Raw genomic sequence first — 18,427 nt, 5'->3', positions numbered from 1 at the left:
AGTGGCCCTGATAATGAGAGGCCTAAGAGAACAAACTGCAATAGAGAGCCAGATTTGTAAATCCTTGGGATACCAGACGACTTATACAGGAATATTACAATAAATTGTCTCTGAAATTGCGGCAGGCTGCTTTGGGGAAGGATTTCTTCTGTGTCCTCCCAGGAACGGAACTTTTGTTATTCTAAATTGCTTTAATTAGCTCTCTTCAGAGCCCTGTGGCTATAGCTATTACATTTCCAACACAGGGACAACATTCTGCAGGCAATAAGATACTTCAAAAATGTACCTTTCAAACTAGTTAGCAAAAAGCTATGGGAACTCAAAGAGTCCTCTTATAATCAGAGAAAGACGTATGATTCGGCATTTTCAGCCCAAGGAGAAACTAGGCAGAAACTAGGTATTACACGTTTTCTCTTGGGAAAGATTTTTTTAAGTGTTTGCATTAAAAATTATATATTCTAAATGTACAAATTAACCATTTTAGTACTGCTCTAATTAAAAGAAAGTAAGGTCATCTCTGCCCCACCACCCAAACCTGCACTTCAGGATTTAAAGTTTCTGGATTCAAGTAATGATCTAATCTCTATTGTCCTCTGTCTGAAATGGATTCAGGTGTGGCTGATCCTCAGTGTCAATACTCCTTTTTTAGTATTTTATACATGAGGATCACTCCCTTAATTTTACACTAGACATCTTCCCACTATGGACTAGGGAATTCCATGGTTAGGTGGCCTTATCTGTGATCTTTTCTAAAGGGCACAGGTACAAATAACAAGTTTGTCCTCACTGCTATATAGTTTAGTAATAGTCTTACAGCTAAATTAACATTTTTAAAATTCATTTAGGTATTTCCTGGCAACTGGCCTGAAAGGTCACTGCTACAATATTTACAAAGATTTTTTTTTTATTATATTTTTTCTACTTACTCCCATCATAGCTCAATATTTGGTTCTGATTAGGATGACATATAACATATCTGATTGGAGAGGTACAATATCCTTTTGCTTTTACCTTCAAATCATTAGTAATACCATTCGTATTTGAAGCACAAATGTAACGGCATTCTCTTTGCTGGTTGAATATCAATAGACTACATCTTAGCGCTAAGAGACAGAACCTAGACTTTTTTTCTTTTTTAAGAGATACAAATGAAACTTTTGAAGCACAAATCTTGCATTTATGGCATTTTTCATCTCAAAGGATTACAAGTCTCGTTACTTCAAGTGCCATGTTAATAATAATAAAAAGACTTATCTTTCAGTTGACATTCTGAATTTTCAAAATATCGCAGAAATTCCCTTGTGCTCTCTAAACGACTTTCTTATAAGGTACTGAAAGATTACTGCCCTTAATTTGTAGTTGTAGAAATGTGGAAATGAAGTTAAATAACTACACAAGACCACAAAGTGCATCACTAGAGGAACCCGGAATTATATCCAGACTAGTGGTTCTATCACTAGTCCACCGAAATTAAAGGACAGAATCACTTTTAACCACAAGCTGAAATGCAGCAGCTGGTTAATGTTTCAGAATTCAGGATAAGCATTATTTATCAACAAATCATATTCAAACCTGGTATTTATGTGAAGAGCAAAAGACTGTTTGATATGGATAGAACTGCTCAAGAACAAAACTGTGCTTGTTACTGAACATCTGTGACTGCCAACCAGGTCAAGCAACGGATGCTGAAAACTCATTAGCTAAAAAAAAAAAAACCCAACCCACTAGGTGGCACTACAATTAGAACAGACTGCAATATTGTAAGTCAGAACAAAGCATGAAAAACTTTTTTGTCAAAGTGAGACAGTACTTACAGCCAACATCATTCATTATCCAAACAGGCTCCACATAAATTTGCATCCTCTTCTTTTACGCTGCATATGCTGTTTAGTCTTGAGCCATCACTATTTGTACTAGATGTGGTTTTTCTTCGCTACTGTTCAAGTTCAGAAAATCACAACAAAACTAATTTTCATTGCAGAGAAGCTTGAAAATTTACTTGCAAAAAGCCTATGAATCATCATTTGGGGTAAATGGGTCCTATATACAAGAAGGAATTTGTTTCAGAAATCTCGAGTCCAATATACTTTAATTGGTTATTAACGAGACATGCTGGCAATGGGCCTTTCTCGACCTTTTGTTATCAAATCTGTGATTTGGTGATCAATCATTAACCAAGCTCAACTTCCACAAATGGTAGGCAGCAGAGAATGAAGAAAGGCTGAAGTAGGAAGCTGCATGCCGAGCATGTCAGGGAAAAACAACAGACGAGATGAGCCAACTGCTTGTCTGGGTTTTGTAAGGAACCAATAATCTTTCCAGGAAACATTTAAAAACATCAGACCTAAAGATCCACTTATCTTCTGTCTCATTTCTTCATGGCTTCCACAGGTACCATCCTTGGTGGCTTTTCCTATTTTTTTCCTTGGTCTCTCTGATCCTTTCTCAGAATTATCAGCATCTTTAACAGATTTCGACTTCCTATTTCAGTATTTCTGAGGATGCAGTTTGAAATTGTGGCTTACCTATGTTCCAGAAAGCAGATACTGACAGCACTACAGCCACTCGGTGTACGGACGGCACATGGCAACCCCCCTTTTTCTTTGCTGTGTTCTGTACAGGCAAGCAGTTGGACTGTACCAGTGTTACATCACAAAGGAGCAATCATCAAAATATAGAAACCATGGACTGCAAAATCATTTGGTTCTTATTTTAGAGCTATTGTCTGTTGTCACCCAAGAGCATTTACTGGTATGCTTCTAGCACTTCCAAACCTTCTTATGAGAGGAGTAATCCACATCCATGCAACAGTAAGAGACAGCAAGACTGCTTGGCATCTAGCAGTTGTCATAGTATGAGGCCACTGGGCTCGTTATACCATTTATCCTGATTTCTGCAGAGGCTGTGAAATAACACACCCATACAAGCAAACCTGCCAAATAAAGGCCATGCTGAAAACTTAGTGCACTCTGCTGAAGTCTGATTGAACTTAGCACAGTCCTAACTTCTGCAAGATTCCCATGTGGCCAGCCAGAAACATCTTCTGCAGCTTTTTTTAGTAATACTTTAATTATACCCTTGAATATAACATTTATTTAATTTGCCTTATGGAATCTGCATCTCCTGCATCCTTCAGATTTTGTTTGCAAAGTGCACAAATGCGTGCAAAAATCAGGCTAACAGATGGTGTTCAGGCATTCGTGGATAATCTAGAACTCACTTTGGGACTGCACGATAAACTCATGGCCTTGTTTTTTTCCCTCTTTTAACAGGATAACGACAAACTAATCAACACCACTGCTGTTAGAAGTTGAGAAGTCACCCAGGCGTCACCTGGGTTCCCAGAGCGTCAGGTACACAGGACACTGCACAAACAGGCTGCACAAGCACGTGGCCACGTGTGGAAGCAGTGGATGAGCAACATTATCCCTTTTAAAGAAAGCTCAAGATTTTAGATCACGGTTATCCAGGGGGAGTCTGTACAGCAGCTATAGTGATGAAACCATCTATGTGGAGCTTTGCAGACAAACTACTGACAGATGCTATGAGGTATTACTGATAACAGGGTTATTCAGCAGTTGAAATGAGCTGCAATCTTCAAACTTTTCCAGTCACAATTTGCACAGGAAAGATGTGAACCATTAGGGACAGTTCCACCCGCAGCCACCAAACTGCTCACTGCTTGTGTTGGTCAGTTGTGACAGGAAAATCCCGCTGCTCGGTCTCAGCCCGTGCCCTGCCAACTCCCGCAGCCTCTCGCTCCCCGCATGACGCTCCACCACCCCGCGGAGGGGCGGGAGGGGCGACTGGACCCGGCGGGACCCAACGACACCGCAGCTCAGGACAGCGACACCCTCCACTCGACCCGTCCCGCCCTCACGCGGCTCACGAGCCCCAGCGCGAGCCCCGCCCCGCCCGCGGCCACGCCCATCCGCGCGTCACCTTCCGCCACGAGGGGGGCGAAAGGAGTGGGGCAGAGCGCTCCTCACAGGAGCGCCCCGGAAGAGCTGCGGGCTCCGCCTCCTGCCTCGCCTGTTTGGTCTGAGGCGTGCATCCGCCTTGTGGATTGGTCCTTGGCCACGTCACTCCTAGCAGACCCGCTGACTGATTGGCGGCGGTCCCGCGGAGCCCGGGCCGAGGCGGTCGGTGGGCAGGCAGGCGCTATGGCGGCCGTGGCCCAGTGCGTGCGGGCCGCGCTGCGCCCGCGGTACCCGCTGCTGAGCTTCTCCCTGAGGTGAGGGTCGCGCCGCCTGGGCTGGATCGGGCGCGGCGCGGCGGGACGGGTCTGTGTCCGTGTCCGCACTCACTCACCGCCTCGCCCGGCCGAGCCGAGCGGGGCCCAGCCCCGCCGCCATGCTTCACCCCCCGAGCCCCGGCCCTCCGGCTCCGCGCCGGGGAGCTCCTTCCTACAGCCGGGACGGGCTGATGCCGGCCTCTCAACCCCTGCCGCCATGTGCCAGGTTGCCCCTTCCCCTCCCCCGGGGCAGCGGCTGTCTGGAGTCCGAACGCCGCCGGGCCCGAGGGCTGGAGGTGGCGGGCAGGCATCGGGGGCCTTTAGTCGTGTGGCCCCGGCCCGCCCGCCTCGTCGGGAACAGGTTTGCTCAGGCAGCTCCGGCAGTTCAGCCTGAGGAACGTCAGGAAATGATCAGTAGGCCCCTTCATGGAGACTGGCCGGTTCTTGTCGTGACATTAGCGATACAGCGGGGGCACTGAAGGCGCCTTTCCATTGCTCCTCGGCAGCCGGCGGCAAACCGCTGCTGTCCATAGCGTGCCCGCTGGGGACTGTTGCGGGTGATTGCATCACATACACTAGGTTTGCTTCCTCGTAGAGTTCTGCGCTGAAAACAAGCTCATATTCTCCTTAAAGTTGCTGCGACTTTATAAAATGAATATAACAGGCACTTACAAGCTGCTGCCTTGTAAGGTTGTTACCTTGCAGCAGAGTTATTTTTTGCAACAGTTTAAATAAGCCAAGATCAGTTACTTCTGATGAGACGTTCTGCAGTTTCACAGACCTAAAGTTGTTGTATTAATTTGAGCTTCAGTGTGAGAATTTTATAGACATTGATATGTCAAAGTGTCCAGTATATCCAGAAAATGCAGCATACAAAGTAAGCCACTGATTAATATCGTCCACATGTTTTTGCTGTAGGACTTCTCCACGACTGCTTTGTGTAGCAACACAACAGAAGAATACTGGCCAGAACTTGGAAGAGGACCAGAGTCAAAGCCAAAATGAGCAGAAGGTTGAACCCAGCTCTGCTGAAAAAATGTTACATGAAGAAAAGACTAAACTGGAAGAACAACTAAAAGAAGTTACTGTAAGTATATTTTAGTCATCAGGTTAAATATCTTACAAACTGCATTCCTAAGAGCATTCATTACGGGTTTACAACACACAATCTGGATGGGTTTTTGTCACTCCTGTTTAGGTGCTGAATAAAAACCTGTGATTTGATAATTTCTTTAAACTTAAGAGTAGATGTGCTAGAAGACCTGAGATGTAGTCCTGGTCCAAAATTAAGATTTTTTTTGATAGTTTTAATTCCAATTTCTGCATAGAATTGTTTCTCTTCCAGCCTGAAAATTTGTTTCTTGGTTTTGCTCGCTTCAGTTCACTTAGGTGTTGCTTAGTGGAGAAATTTTTGGAAGCCCATTGAAGAGTTTGTGTGTGTCTTTGTGCGTGTTTGTGTGTGCTAAGAGTAGGCTTTCTGAAAACAGCTGCTGACTTTTCCAAAGGTCGAGGTTAATGATGGTTAGCTTTTATATAATACTGTACTTATTGCGTGCTGAGGAAGTGGGAGTTTCAAACCTTCTCTGTTGGAAAGCCCTTCCAACACAAGGCTGAAACACCACATTCCCTTGCATGACTTCAGCAGAGGGTGAAGAATGCCCTGAGAGGTGGGAGATGAGGATTAAGCAAAGGTGTTGCTGTTCTGGATGAATGTTTTATATAAAATGTCTTTCTAGAGCATCTGAGACTTTGAGAGGTAGCCCAGAAACTTTTGTAGAAGCAGCACCTATGGCTCATAAGTGGATTGCGTTTTGTTTCTGCTGCCCTTCCCAAAGCCCTGAAGGACAAAACTGAGACATCATTTAACATCTCTGTTGAAAGCATTTGCTGTTGGCTACCAAATGTGGCTTTTCAGTTAACTTGTTGACTATTTTTATTCTGGTTTGAGATTCTTCACTAGAATGTGAAGATCAAACATACCGAGAGTGGAAGCCCAATGTAGAGTTTAGGGCTGGATGTGAAGGGCTCAACCTGAAGTGCCTAAACTTATTGAATTTCATTCTTCGTACATCTGCTAGATAGCTGTTTTGCTAAGTCCAAAACTTAACCTGATCAATAGAGGAGTTAGACTTCATAGTTAGTGAAGTTTGAAAAAACTGGAGAACACTCCGTGCTATGTATGGAGAGGGAAGGGACGGTTTGAAAGTCATGGCTGGTTAAGTCTCATTTTTCATAGTCTCAAAATACCTTTTGACTGATGAAGGCTTTCTCTGAACACACACCAGAAAAAAAGCAGAAATCTTTGATTTATAAAGCATTATATATGCATAGAGTTAAAAATTTCTTCCAGCTAATCTGTTGACAAATAGCGAGTATCTGGAAATCCGTCTTATTTCCTTTCCCTCTCTTCTGCCTGCACTGAAGTGGAGCAAATATCTACCTTGGTAGGAAGGATGCTGTGATAATTGGCAGGTTGTCTTTAGCTTACTCTTTAGATGGTAGGTTTAGGTTATGTAACTGTTTAAAATGCTGTTTTATACTGAATGTACTGATTCGAATTATTGTCAACTACTCAACCACCAGGAATGAAATCTGTTGCTGGTTTTTCTTCTTTAGGAGAAGTACAAGCGTGCCTTGGCGGATGCAGAAAACGTGAGGCAAAGAAGCCAGAAACTGGTAGAAGAGGCAAAGTTATACGGTCAGTGGAGGCTCTTTTGTGTGTGTACTCATAAGACCCAGGAATACCAGCGTGAAATGTAAAGCCTGAACAACAGAGCTGCCTGGCCTGCAGTTTTGACAAGCTGTACTTTACAGTGATTCTGACTTAGTTTACTTGGTTAAAAAACGTATTTGAGGCAGAGAGGTTTGAACAGTTCCTCGCTTTGCATCAGAACTGTAATCATCTCGCTAGACAAGGGCAAGACTTAAACTGCTAAAGTCAACAACTTGAAATTTTCTTTAACTTTGGTATCTGATTTCGTACAATATGTAGCGCACTAGTAGATTTTTCAATAAGGTCTGCAGCCTGAAGTTTGCCTTTTTCACCCACTTCGATCTCAAAACTGACTGCAAAAATAGAACCAAGAGTATGGCATACTAGCTTTTCTTCTGGTTTGGGTTTTTTTTGTTCTTGTTGTTTATTATGGGGTTGGGATTTTGGGGATGTTTTTTACTTTCTTAGCCTTTTATATTTGAATAACTTTTCTGGTCTGTTGAAGGCCATAGCTTTTAAGTAGAAGTAATACGTTTAGGTGAGTGGTTTCTTTTCAGTGGTAGGAAGGCACAATCACTGGTTATGGGGCGTGCTAGAAAACACACCCTTCTTCAAGAGCCAGGCTGCTGACATCTGATTTAGAATTAAAACACAAATCTGTCAAACAGAAATGGTATGCAAATATTGCAGCAGAAGAGTGCTCGATCATCTTAGGGTTTGTCACTCTGGCTTGAAACATGAGTTGCGCTTTTTGCCACACACTATAGATAGCTGTAAAGTTAATTCTGAATACAGAATTTTTAATACAGGATCTTCAGTTATTGCATACTGTCAGAAAAAGCATTTCTCCGTTATATACTATTCTTGTATCATTTTCATGGATGTTTGCTTCATCCTGAAGGTGATTTGCAATAAGCATTGTTTCACTAATATGCTACTTAATGCAGAAGGACTTTGAGTCATGTCTGAGCTCAGAGATGCTACAACAGAAATAAATGTGCAAATAAAATTTCTCGTGAAAACTAAATTACAGATAATCTGCATGGTTGTAAGTTTTATCATCTGTATATGACTACTTTTTCTGTTGAAGGAAGAGAAACTAATTTCTGATACGTGCATAAATTCAGAAAGATGCGGTGAGACACCCGCAGAGGTAACATAAACAAAAAAATAAATAAAAAAAAAAATAATTAAAAAAAAAATATATATATATATACCTCCACAAGCCAAAATAAACCACCTTCTGAAGAGTTTGGTTATTTGGTTTGATCCAGATCACAAGACAACAAATCTATATTTGGGACACTTCAGCCCTAACCCCAGTTTTAGTTTGAATTTAAAACTTGAATTCATTTGTTCCTATTTTTGGAACTACTTAGACATGGTTAGTTATTGTTCTATAAAGAGCTCAAGTCTCCTTGAAGTTGTGCAGTTGTTACAGTGACCCTTTCCTGACAACTAGCTGATCCCTGTAGATCCTGCAAGGTGCTTTCATAGCTCTTTTTGTTCAAACCAAAGCCTTGGCCTCTGCTAATGTTCATATTCCTTCTTGGTAAGAAAAAAAAAACAAAAAACCCATCTAAAGTGTGAGCTAGAATTAAAAAGGCTGTCTGTGGCTACAAAACACCGCCCTTCCCCTCAAAAAGAACCCAAGGGTACCAAAATGCAGTGCAGTTTGTCACTGCCTCACCTCTATGTAGAAATGTGTTATTCTACTGAATCATTGTGATTTTTCATGATTTCTAGAGACAGTTTGCCTTCAGCGATATTAGTCCAGATTCTTTTAGTGTGGACCAGCAAACAGCTTCAGGACACAGACTATTGTGAGCTTCAGAATTGCTTGGTGTTTACAAGGCACAGCTTCTGACTTGTGTAAAAGTGATTTGCAGTGGGAGGGGGAGGTGAGAGTTCTTGTCGTTCGTGGCAGAATCCCTGTTCATCTCTTGGACTCCTCATCAGTCTGACTAGATGCTTTTTCTTTTGCAAATATTTTTAGCACATCAGATGAAAGGGTCGGAATAGGGCAACATAATGCTTTGAACTTTAGGTGAATCCCAGGATGAGAGACACGTGAGGAAATGACATTAAATCATCTGAAGGTTTTGGTACCTTTGGTTAGAATTCTAACTGTTAATGTCAGCTCATCAGCATAGCTTTGGCTCTTTCAAGTATGAAGCTGAAATACATTTTTTTCCATAGAACTAAAGGGGGTGGTGTGTATTTCAAGGTATCTGTAATAGTTCTCTATCATCAAGTAAAATGGGGAAGAACATTTTAGCCCAAAGATTGACAGTATCACATATCTTGTTAAAAATCTAACAGGGTACAGATTATTGCCATAGGTTTTGAGGTTGTTTTGTTTTAATGTTTCTTCCTGTCAGTAGACTAATCCCAGTCCCTTCTCTTTTATTTATTTTTAGGGATTCAAAGCTTCTGTAAGGACTTACTAGAAGTCGCAGACATTTTGGAGAAAGCAACAGAAAGTGTTCCAAAAGAAGAAATTAATGATGAAAATCCTCACCTGAAGAGCTTATACGAAGGTCTCGTTATGACAGAAGTACAGATTCAAAAAGTGTTCAAAAAACATGGCCTGCTCAGACTGAATCCTGTCGGAGCCAAGTTTGATCCCTATGAACACGAGGCGTTGTTCCACGCTCCCGTGGAAGGGCAGGAGCCGGGCACTATCGCATTAGTATCCAAGATTGGCTATAAGCTGCACGGGCGTACGCTGCGGCCTGCCCTGGTGGGTGTTGTGAAGGAAGCTTAGCTGCTTAATCCGAGAGTTGAAAATGCCATACAACTATTAAACAGCTGGATGGTTTTTCTCATACACCGTGCTTTCCTCATTCCTCTGCCCCCTGCCTGAGAGGTTTAAATGAACTGGTTGAGGTCTCCCAGTGAAAATGATGCAATCGGTGAAATTCTCCTGCTTAGTGGCCTTCACCATCACTGTTCTGTGAGCTCCCTTCCTAAGTGTGAAATACAAGAGCTATTACGCCCTCTCATGCTCCAGCTTAGATAACAGTTTCTACAACTATTGCCACTGAAGGTGCGCTAAATTGAAAGGAATGAAATGCTCACAAGAATTCTGCAATCCTGCATTTATCACTGTGTGTAGATTGAAAATCCAAATAGTGGTTCAAACATGTCCTTTTGTTTTTTAGAATCTAACATTGCAGAAGTGGGTGAAGTAATAGAAATAACCCATTTTCTGCAAGTGTCCATCAGCTTTTACACACTCGTGGTAAATGCCCTCTGTCTCTTCAGAAACAGTCTCAACAACTGAAATTAAAACCTTTGTGAATTCTGACCTGTAAATAAAAAGCAATGGAGAGTAGATATATTTTGTAATTGTTCAACCCTTTGTATTCTACAGTAATGTTGATGCAAGAAAACCATCTAATACTTGTATGGCATTGAAGAACCAATGGAATTTATCCTATCTCTGGATTTTTAATTTAATATTGTATAAATTGGTTTAAACAATTTTGATAGTCTTGTAACTTCCAAGCTTTACAATCAGTTTCTTATGCAAACTGTAGTTACAACCCTGCTGAAAGCCACAATACCCAAAGAAGTGAGAAGCCGAGAGTTTGGTAAATACTGTCTTTTAAGTTACATAAATAATTGCATGTAAGTGGCTCAAAAAACCCCTGTGAACTTAGTTTTTATCTCCATTTCTTGCATTAACTCAGCTTGAATCTTGAGTTGCAACAGAACTTTTTCCCTGCGTAGCTCTTGCTTTGTCAAACTCCACCTGCTGCTCCCAGTCCTGCAGAATCTGGCTAAAATAGTGATTCACCAAATGCTTTGTCCTACATTTTTCTGGTCATTGGGACAGGAGCGGATGGAACTTGGCAAATTACACAACTGACAAAGCATCTGTCCTCTCACATCCTTAAAGGCCACACATTTAACACACAGGACAGAAACTATGTGTGTTGTTAGCATCTGGTAAACAGTAAGCACTTGTGAATTTTTCACCCTTGCTTCTGGTTGTCTTGGATTACCGACCTTTTTCCCTTAAGGTGAGCTACTGATTTGGTTTGGTTTGGTTCATGTGCAGAGTTGCCAACAGCTTGCTGAACACTAGACTTACTCATGGTGGAAAGTGATTGATTACTTGTTCTTTAAGACTTTTTTTCCCACATGGCAATCAGACAGTTAACAAGGAACAACAGAAGGGCATACTGCTCTTTGGGGGTTAATCCTGTCTAAGGATTCATTCTTTCTTTAAGAAAGAAAATCAGTGCCCTAACTGAGTAGGAGAGGGAGAATAATCTTCAGTGTGTGAGAGAAGATAACTACAGAATTAATTTCTTTTAAACTAAACAAGTACAGGGATCAAAATGCAAACACTGAGTGTAAAACTACAGGAGAAAAATAAGGGGGGGCACATTACATATACTTAAGTAAGTTGAATTTGAAGGTAACATCTTCCCATCTAGGTTAGAGCACACGTGAAGTACGACTGAAGAAAGGTGTTGTTTGTTTTTTCTGTTTTTTTTTTTTATTGGAACCCACACTGAACTGATGCCATAAAGGGACCAGGGTCAATTTATATACCTCTTTTGTTGAACTGTTGAACTTTTGTGTCATTCTGCCCAATCCCCCCAGCCCACCTGGATCTAAATCTAATAACTTCACTAGTGTAGAAGTTTTTCCACTAGGGCAATTAAACAAAGGGACATCATCTTCCCGAGCAGATCAAGATTTTGTTAATGAGCTTCCCAGCACCTCACATAAACTCTCTTTTTTGGACTACGTGACTTCATTCAGGGTGGTTGTAAACACAAGTTACTGTTAAAGTTTCAGCACAAAATTCAAACTAGTATCTTTAAAGCTGAGTATCTCATTTAAGCGGTTCCTTTTCCTCAGCCTGCCCTCTCTGAATAGAGAGGCTTTCAGCTTGGAGAACTTGTCTGCTGAGAGCCAAACCACCTGTGCCCTCTGCCATACAACAGTAAGACACACGGAAGACAGCAGAGGAAGGTGGTCCTGAAATTGAAGCATAAGAGCAGGCAAAGCAGCCTCCAGCAGTACCTCTGGTTTAGCTGTTTCATAGAAACCACTTCTCCACCCATTGTCATGTAACTAAAATGCATCTCCATTTGTTATCACAAAGGCTTAAACCGTGTTCCTCATTACACAAGCTACATTACCACTAAGTCAGTAATGGAAAGAAACTTTAATACAAGTTTATTTACCACTGTACAATGTAAAAACCTAGTAAAATACTGAGTGTGCACAACATCAGTTAGGTTTTCCATTATTTCAGCACAGGCATTTGTGTGTCTGGCACCACTACACCAGTACACGGATCAAATGAGTGCAACATTCCCTTTAAGGAAGAAGCTGATGAGCTGAATGTGCTCAGCAGGTACCTTCCTTCACAGTATTTCAATGTGTCATCACTTAAGAGCAACTGGGGCACATGCAAAAACATTTTGCAAGAAGAAATAGTAAACCGAAAGGCTGAAGAAGTCCATTACAGTTGCAAAGAAATTTGATGCAGCCGCTGCACAAGAGAATAATGGCAGAGTGCTTAGTTTGTGTGACTTAAAAGGCAGCTTATGGTCAAAGATTCGTGCAAACCTACTAATGCTGTTCTTAATGCGTGCTGGGACCGCAATGGAATGTCAAGCGGGAGGGTGTGTATCCAGAACGCTCTGTTACAAAGCCCTTCTGCACTGGGTGGTACACGCAGAATGGAGATGAATGCTCCCGTGTTACCTAGCGAGCAAATATTACTGTAGAACATCACTGGGACTGGACTCATACAGCATTAAAACAGACATTGCTGCCTCTATCAGTAGCAGAAGGTCAGTATTTTGAACAGCTTAGAGAGTGTCACTTTTTCATAGGCTTACATCAACGCTGTTAGAACAGATACTATCATTAGTAATGTCTTTAATTAGAAAAGTCAAGAGCATTAAGCATATAAAACACTTTCATTAGCAACATGAAGGCTAGCTTATTGGTACAGTACAGGAAGCACTTCCAGATCAACACAAGATACAAGTTGAAGAGCTCTTTGCCATGTTTTTTCTCAGCCCCTTCACCACCAAAGAGAAGCAGCGTAGCTCTAGTAAGTTGCTGCATTAACATAACTGCATTTCAACTTTAAAACAAACAAACAAACAGCAGCTCATAACAAAGGAATGCTTGGACTAAATCAGTTCCATGGGAAAATACGGAACAGCAGCATCCTCTAGTGCAAGTCACCTTTGAAATCAAAAGCATAGCTGACAGTGAGACATTGCTTCTAGGGAAGCCCTTTCCAAGGGACTAGTATTTGCTAAAGCAAACATTTACCACCTTGAATGTGCTTGAAAGTATAAAATAAATATTGATATCCATATTTCATACATTAAAAATACTTTATTTTACATTCATTTTGATGTTCAATAAGTTATGTCTAGCACCAAAGAAACATTTTGGAGGGGCTGAGGAATTAAGAAACTACGAAGTATAAATGCAGAATTCACTTCAACATTTAAATGACTCATTGGTGCCTAGATTTTTTTTTAAGTTATTGTTCCAATGGGCTTTAGACTATTGCTTCAGTTAGACTTAGATGTGCTAAAACAGGTAGAAATATAAAAAAAAAAAAATTGAGAAAGAAAATAATAAAAAATAAATTCTTTTAAACTCCCAGCTCCATGCAGAGCTGAGCTCCAGAACACTCTCAGTAATGGTGCATTATGGCAGGTAGGTAGGAAGGTACAGGAAGAACCAAATTGCATAACTAGAATACTAGAAAGAAAGGCTGAGCTTCCTTCCCACAGGAGCAGGACAGAGAAAATAACCAAGGGGTTATACCTGATGAACTCGTGTGCCATTTGTACATGCACATGGGGTGGACGTGGTTCTTAAAGCTACTCAGCACATCGCAGTTAGTTCCACTGCTGCCAAGGAGAGACAGTTTTGTCTCACGGAATTCCGCAACAAGCCACTTACAGGTAAGCCAACCAAAGTATTGCCTCCGAGAGGACATAGCCCTTACCTTTTTTGAAGGGACATAACATCACAAGCTCAAAAGAAAAAGGCACTAGAGTTTTGGTTTCTTCTTCCTTAGAAATGCTGGCTTTGCAATTGTACCCCGTTTATTCTAAACTCACTGGTAACACTCTTTTGGTAACGCTGGATACGTTAACTAGAACCCAGTTCTGAGCAGTTTATCTCTGCCAAGTTGCAGAATTAATACTGTTCTAAGATTTCGTGGTATCCTCACTGACTACAGCCCAAAGCATCAAACCAAGATGACATTTCCAGTGCTCACACTTGTTCCGCAGCCAGTGGGGTTCCCTGCTTTGGCACACCAGACCTGCCCAGCTGGCTCCACTCACAGCTTCCTGCTCTGGACACGACCCGGAGAGAGGCTCAGGCACAGTAACGCTGTGCCGTCTTCTGCATGCCAGCCACCACTCATTCATTTGGTTAAATACCAGCACAAGAATTTAAGGATGAAATAAGTATAAAAATCCTTTTCTAGTCCTCCCTCGATGTCTTTCCCTTAATCAGTAGATCGTACTAAAACAGGACTGTGGATCAGGCATTCCTGTCAAGTGCTGCATTATGTCACCAGCTGCCGCCTGTCACGAGCACCCTGCTCGGCTGGACTCGGAGCTGGGACCTGTCACCGCTCGAGCTGCGCTCTGCTCGCCGCCCTGGGCCGCATCCACAATTCAGCACGTTTAGTCTGGTATGTTTCAAGGAATGTGCAGTTAGAACCCCATAATGGTTTGATTCACAGCTCCGTACCGAGGAGCACATTAGCTGTGCGTTTTGACCTAAAACATATCAGTTCTCATTTTTGTTTTTAAAAACCAATCTCAGCAATCACCCCCCATCTGAGAATCTCGCTGCCTTTCCCTGTCCCTCCCAATCAAATTCAGAAGGAGGCAGCCCCCACAAGCTCAGCAGTACATACCAAAGGAGGAGCAGGCTCCCCCAGCAAGAAGAAATGGCAACTTTGCTGCCTGAGGCTCCCAACCGCTACAAGACAACTCGCTGCCTACTCACCCGAACCCAATTTCTGGCCCAAATCAGCCACTTCACAGTAGTGCTGGCCCCTCGCTGGCACACAGCGCCACAGCTCCCCCGTACTCCTGCAACTTCACTACTAATAGTTAACATCAAAGCTTCAGTGGGTCTGTTTCCGCACAAACTCAAGTCAAAGCTATGTCTGGATCAGCTGGGTGCAAGGGCAGCTCTTCAAGAGCCCTTTCCACAGCACAAGTACCTGAAGACATCTCACCTGCCGCACTTCTTTCCCTCCACTCCCTGCCATGGCTCAGCCTGCTGGATTCTCGGCAGAAGCTCTCACCCCACTGTCCCAGCGCCTTGGCTGTAGTTACTAAGGAGAATGTTCTGAAAGCTTAGCAACGGTCACAAAAAAACCCGCTCACCGTGCTCCTGAGCTCAGGACTTCTGTAAGCTTCACTTTGCTGCCAGTATTATGTCAAAACACAAAGGGTGAGGAAAGTTTCAAAGAAATGAAACTATCTCCCACCTTCAAAGAAAAGCAAGGATTACGCTGATATTCATTTGTCCAATAGCACAGAGTAAAGTAACTACTCCGGGACTATTGGATTGATTAAGTTCACATGAAAGAAATCTGTTCTGATTATGTACCAAAAGCAGTGGAATCCAATGTAGAAGTTTCACAAATTAAGTATTTTCCATGATCCAAAGCTAAAGTCTATTTGAACCATGGATCATGAATACTGTGGGGGTTTATGTATTTGCTTTTTGTTGTTGTTGTTGTTAAGTGACATAATTTCCGTATCTTTGGGGAGGGAAGGAAAAAATAACGGAGTCCTTGAGGCCATAATGGGCCTCTGCTGTGTTTTTTTCAGATCAGCTGCTTCATGAAGCATCCCTGGATATCCAACCACTTTCTGTTAGAAAGTTTAAAATCCTTTTCTTCAGTACCTTATCTAAGTAACTGGGAAGGCGACTCTTGGAAGGAATTCCTTGTCTTTTTTGGAGATGGTCTTTAATGATTATAGTTTTTACAGTCACGTAACGTGCAGGACTCAAATTTAGAGAGCTGCACAGCACCTTTTCCCTGTCCGATAAGAGTTCAAAGCCTGGCAGGTTTTCAATGGCAGCAAATTCACCTTCTTTACCATCTTCCTTCCCCCTCTTGGAACTCGCAATGTTTTTGTTCTCCTTCCTCTTTTCCCGTTTGTGCCTGGCTGCCTCGTATTCTGCCGACTCTTCCATTTTGGTGATTCCATTTCGACGATACCGCTGCAGCTCCCGAATCTTTGCTCGAAGTATCCTCTCCTTGTGCATGTTCTCAAAGAAATCTTCAAACTCCTTACAAGACATGAACTGGTAGAGAGGCCTCAGTTTCAGCCTCAGCTCCTTCTCTTCTTTTGTGATCTTTCGTTTGGGAGCTTTCTCCTTGTCCTTTTTATCCTTCCCCAGAAAGGCTGGTACCAAGTTATAGTCTCGTGCAATGTTCTTCCGCCGTTGCCTCTCCTTGAGTTTCCTGACGTACATGTCCACGTGAGCCCTTTTTAACTCTATTTCCACGTCATCATCGTCATAGTTCACCGAAAGGCCACTGATCAGAGTCTCCGCGTCTTGATCGTATTCGATCTCGTAGTCGTCCCGCAGCGGCATGTAACCCAGCTGCTGCTGCTCGGCCACCGAGATGTCCAAGGGCGGGAGCGGCGTGGTGAGGCTGGGGGAAAGCGGGCCGCCGCTGGGACACGTGTGGTCCGTCACTCTGTTGGGAATGGTGTCAGGGATGCAGGCTTTGCCCAGGTTGCCGTGGATGTACATGCTCACGTAATGTTCCATCACCTCCTGAGGCGTCCGGGATGCCCCCACGTGAGCAGCCATGTCCTCCTAAATGGAAAATAAGGGCGAGTCATAAAGTGATTCCTGTTACATCTCCTGCATAACGTTCACTCAGGTAAGAGCACGGTCTTGTTCCCTGCCCCTCAAAAGCCACCCCTTGCAATACCTAAACTTTTCTGGCAATACTGCAATGAGCCAGGTTTCCACCAGATCTGCATTTTTAGGTCCACATAAGTACTGACAGGTGCACAGGGGCATGTAAGCCATGAACACAGCGCCAGAAACCCCACTGAGGTGAGCTGTGTCAGATCCCCTGGTACAGGAACACCATCGAGACACAGGATCCACGCGGGGACCCCTGAACATCCATTGCTTGCTCAAAAAATCCCCTCAGCATCACCAGGAAGCTTCCTAAGTCCCACGCCAGCACTGAGATCACTACGTCGTTTGGATTTTGCTCACTTATATTGCATTGCTGAAGTACTTTTAAAGCAATATAGAAATAAAGGTAGTATTTACAGTATGAAATATGGTATTTATGCTTTTCTAGTTATTTAAGAACTAAAACAAGCTATGATTATCATAAGCCTTAAGATTTTGAAAAAGTCACAGAATCACAGAATCGACTGGGTTGGAAAAGACCTCAGAGATCATCGAGTCCAACCCTTGGTCCAACTCTAGTCCGTTTACTAGATCATGGCACTGAGTGCCATGTCCAATCTCAGTTTAAAAACCTCCAGGGACGGCGAGTCCACCACCTCCCTGGGCAGCCATTCCAACGCCTGACCACTCTCTCTGTAAAGAATTTCTTTCTTTACATTTAATGAAGCAAAACTTAATCAAGTAAGAATTAATGACTCAAACGGTGCCGGTCTCCGCTGCTATTTTTTCGAGGCGCGCCTGGCCGTGTACTGACACGGAAGGCAAGCGGCAGGTGCAGAGCCGTGACACACTGAGGAAAAGGTGAACGCGAAGCAGAAGGGGCACAAGCCCGTCACGCAGCCGGGCGGGCGGGCGGCGCAGCTGGCGCTGAGGGGACAGGTGAGGGCCGGCCGCTCCCCTGCCGGGCCGCTCCCCGCCCGCCGCCCCGGCGGCCCTTACCCAGTTGCCGAAGCCGAACTGCTCGATGGCGTCCAGCAGCAGCTGCTCCTCCCGGCTGCTCCAGCCGCCCTCGGCCTCGGCGCCCCAGAGGGTGAAGCGGCCGCCGTCGACGAGCTGGTAGCCGTGCCATCGGCGGTGCGGGCCGATCTCGGCGCCCGCCGAGAAGCAGTCGGGGCAGAGCTCGATGTCGGCGCAGTCGGTGCAGCGGAAGCGCAGGGAGCTCACCTCGGCCAGGCAGTACACGCAGTACTTCTTCCCCAGTTCCGCCATCTTACCCCGCCCGCCCGCCGCCCGCGCGCACGCGCCGGCACGCCCCGCCACGGGCAGCGCCAATGGCCGCGCGCCCGGCGGGCGGAGCCCCGCGACGGACAGCCAATGGACGTGGAGGGCTCAGCCCTCCTCTCCTATCTCTGGCCAATGGGGCCAAGGCGCCTGGGCGCGGGGGGTATTGAAACAAATGAAAAGCTACGATTGGCCGACAGGTATCCCTCTGCCCTTTCCTGCAGCCAATCGGAGAGGGGACCCCAAGCGACCCCGCTGCTGAGTGGTGGTCAGAGGAGAGG

General features: G+C 44.0%; 2 protein-coding genes across 2 annotated transcripts; one reads left to right on the top strand and one right to left on the bottom strand.

Annotated features, from left to right (window-relative positions):
* The first annotated feature begins 3,974 nt into the window (after nucleotides 1-3,974).
* Nucleotides 3,975-9,777, top strand: GRPEL1 (GrpE like 1, mitochondrial). Its single transcript, XM_082050274.1, has 4 exons — nucleotides 3,975-4,234; nucleotides 5,153-5,321; nucleotides 6,851-6,932; nucleotides 9,368-9,777. The coding sequence occupies exons 1-4, from the start codon at nucleotides 4,164-4,166 to the stop codon at nucleotides 9,712-9,714; spliced, it is 669 nt and encodes a 222-aa protein (XP_081906400.1). The 5' UTR covers nucleotides 3,975-4,163; the 3' UTR covers nucleotides 9,715-9,777.
* Nucleotides 9,778-12,116: 2,339 nt separating this feature from the next.
* On the bottom strand, nucleotides 12,117-18,143 carry TADA2B (transcriptional adaptor 2B). The gene is made up of 2 exons (XM_082050273.1): nucleotides 17,865-18,143; nucleotides 12,117-16,811 (listed from the first exon to the last, which is right to left on the bottom strand). Exons 1-2 carry the CDS (start codon nucleotides 18,132-18,134, stop codon nucleotides 15,819-15,821), a joined length of 1,263 nt encoding a protein of 420 aa, XP_081906399.1. The 5' UTR covers nucleotides 18,135-18,143; the 3' UTR covers nucleotides 12,117-15,818.
* Between the last annotated feature and the right edge of the window lie 284 nt (nucleotides 18,144-18,427).

The sequence above is a fragment of the Streptopelia decaocto genome (genome assembly GCF_964273445.1).
Source record: "Streptopelia decaocto genome assembly, chromosome: 4".
NCBI lineage: Eukaryota > Metazoa > Chordata > Aves > Columbiformes > Columbidae > Streptopelia > Streptopelia decaocto.
The sequence above is the reverse complement of the archived record's forward strand: the minus strand, read 5'-3'. Positions and strand labels throughout refer to the sequence as shown.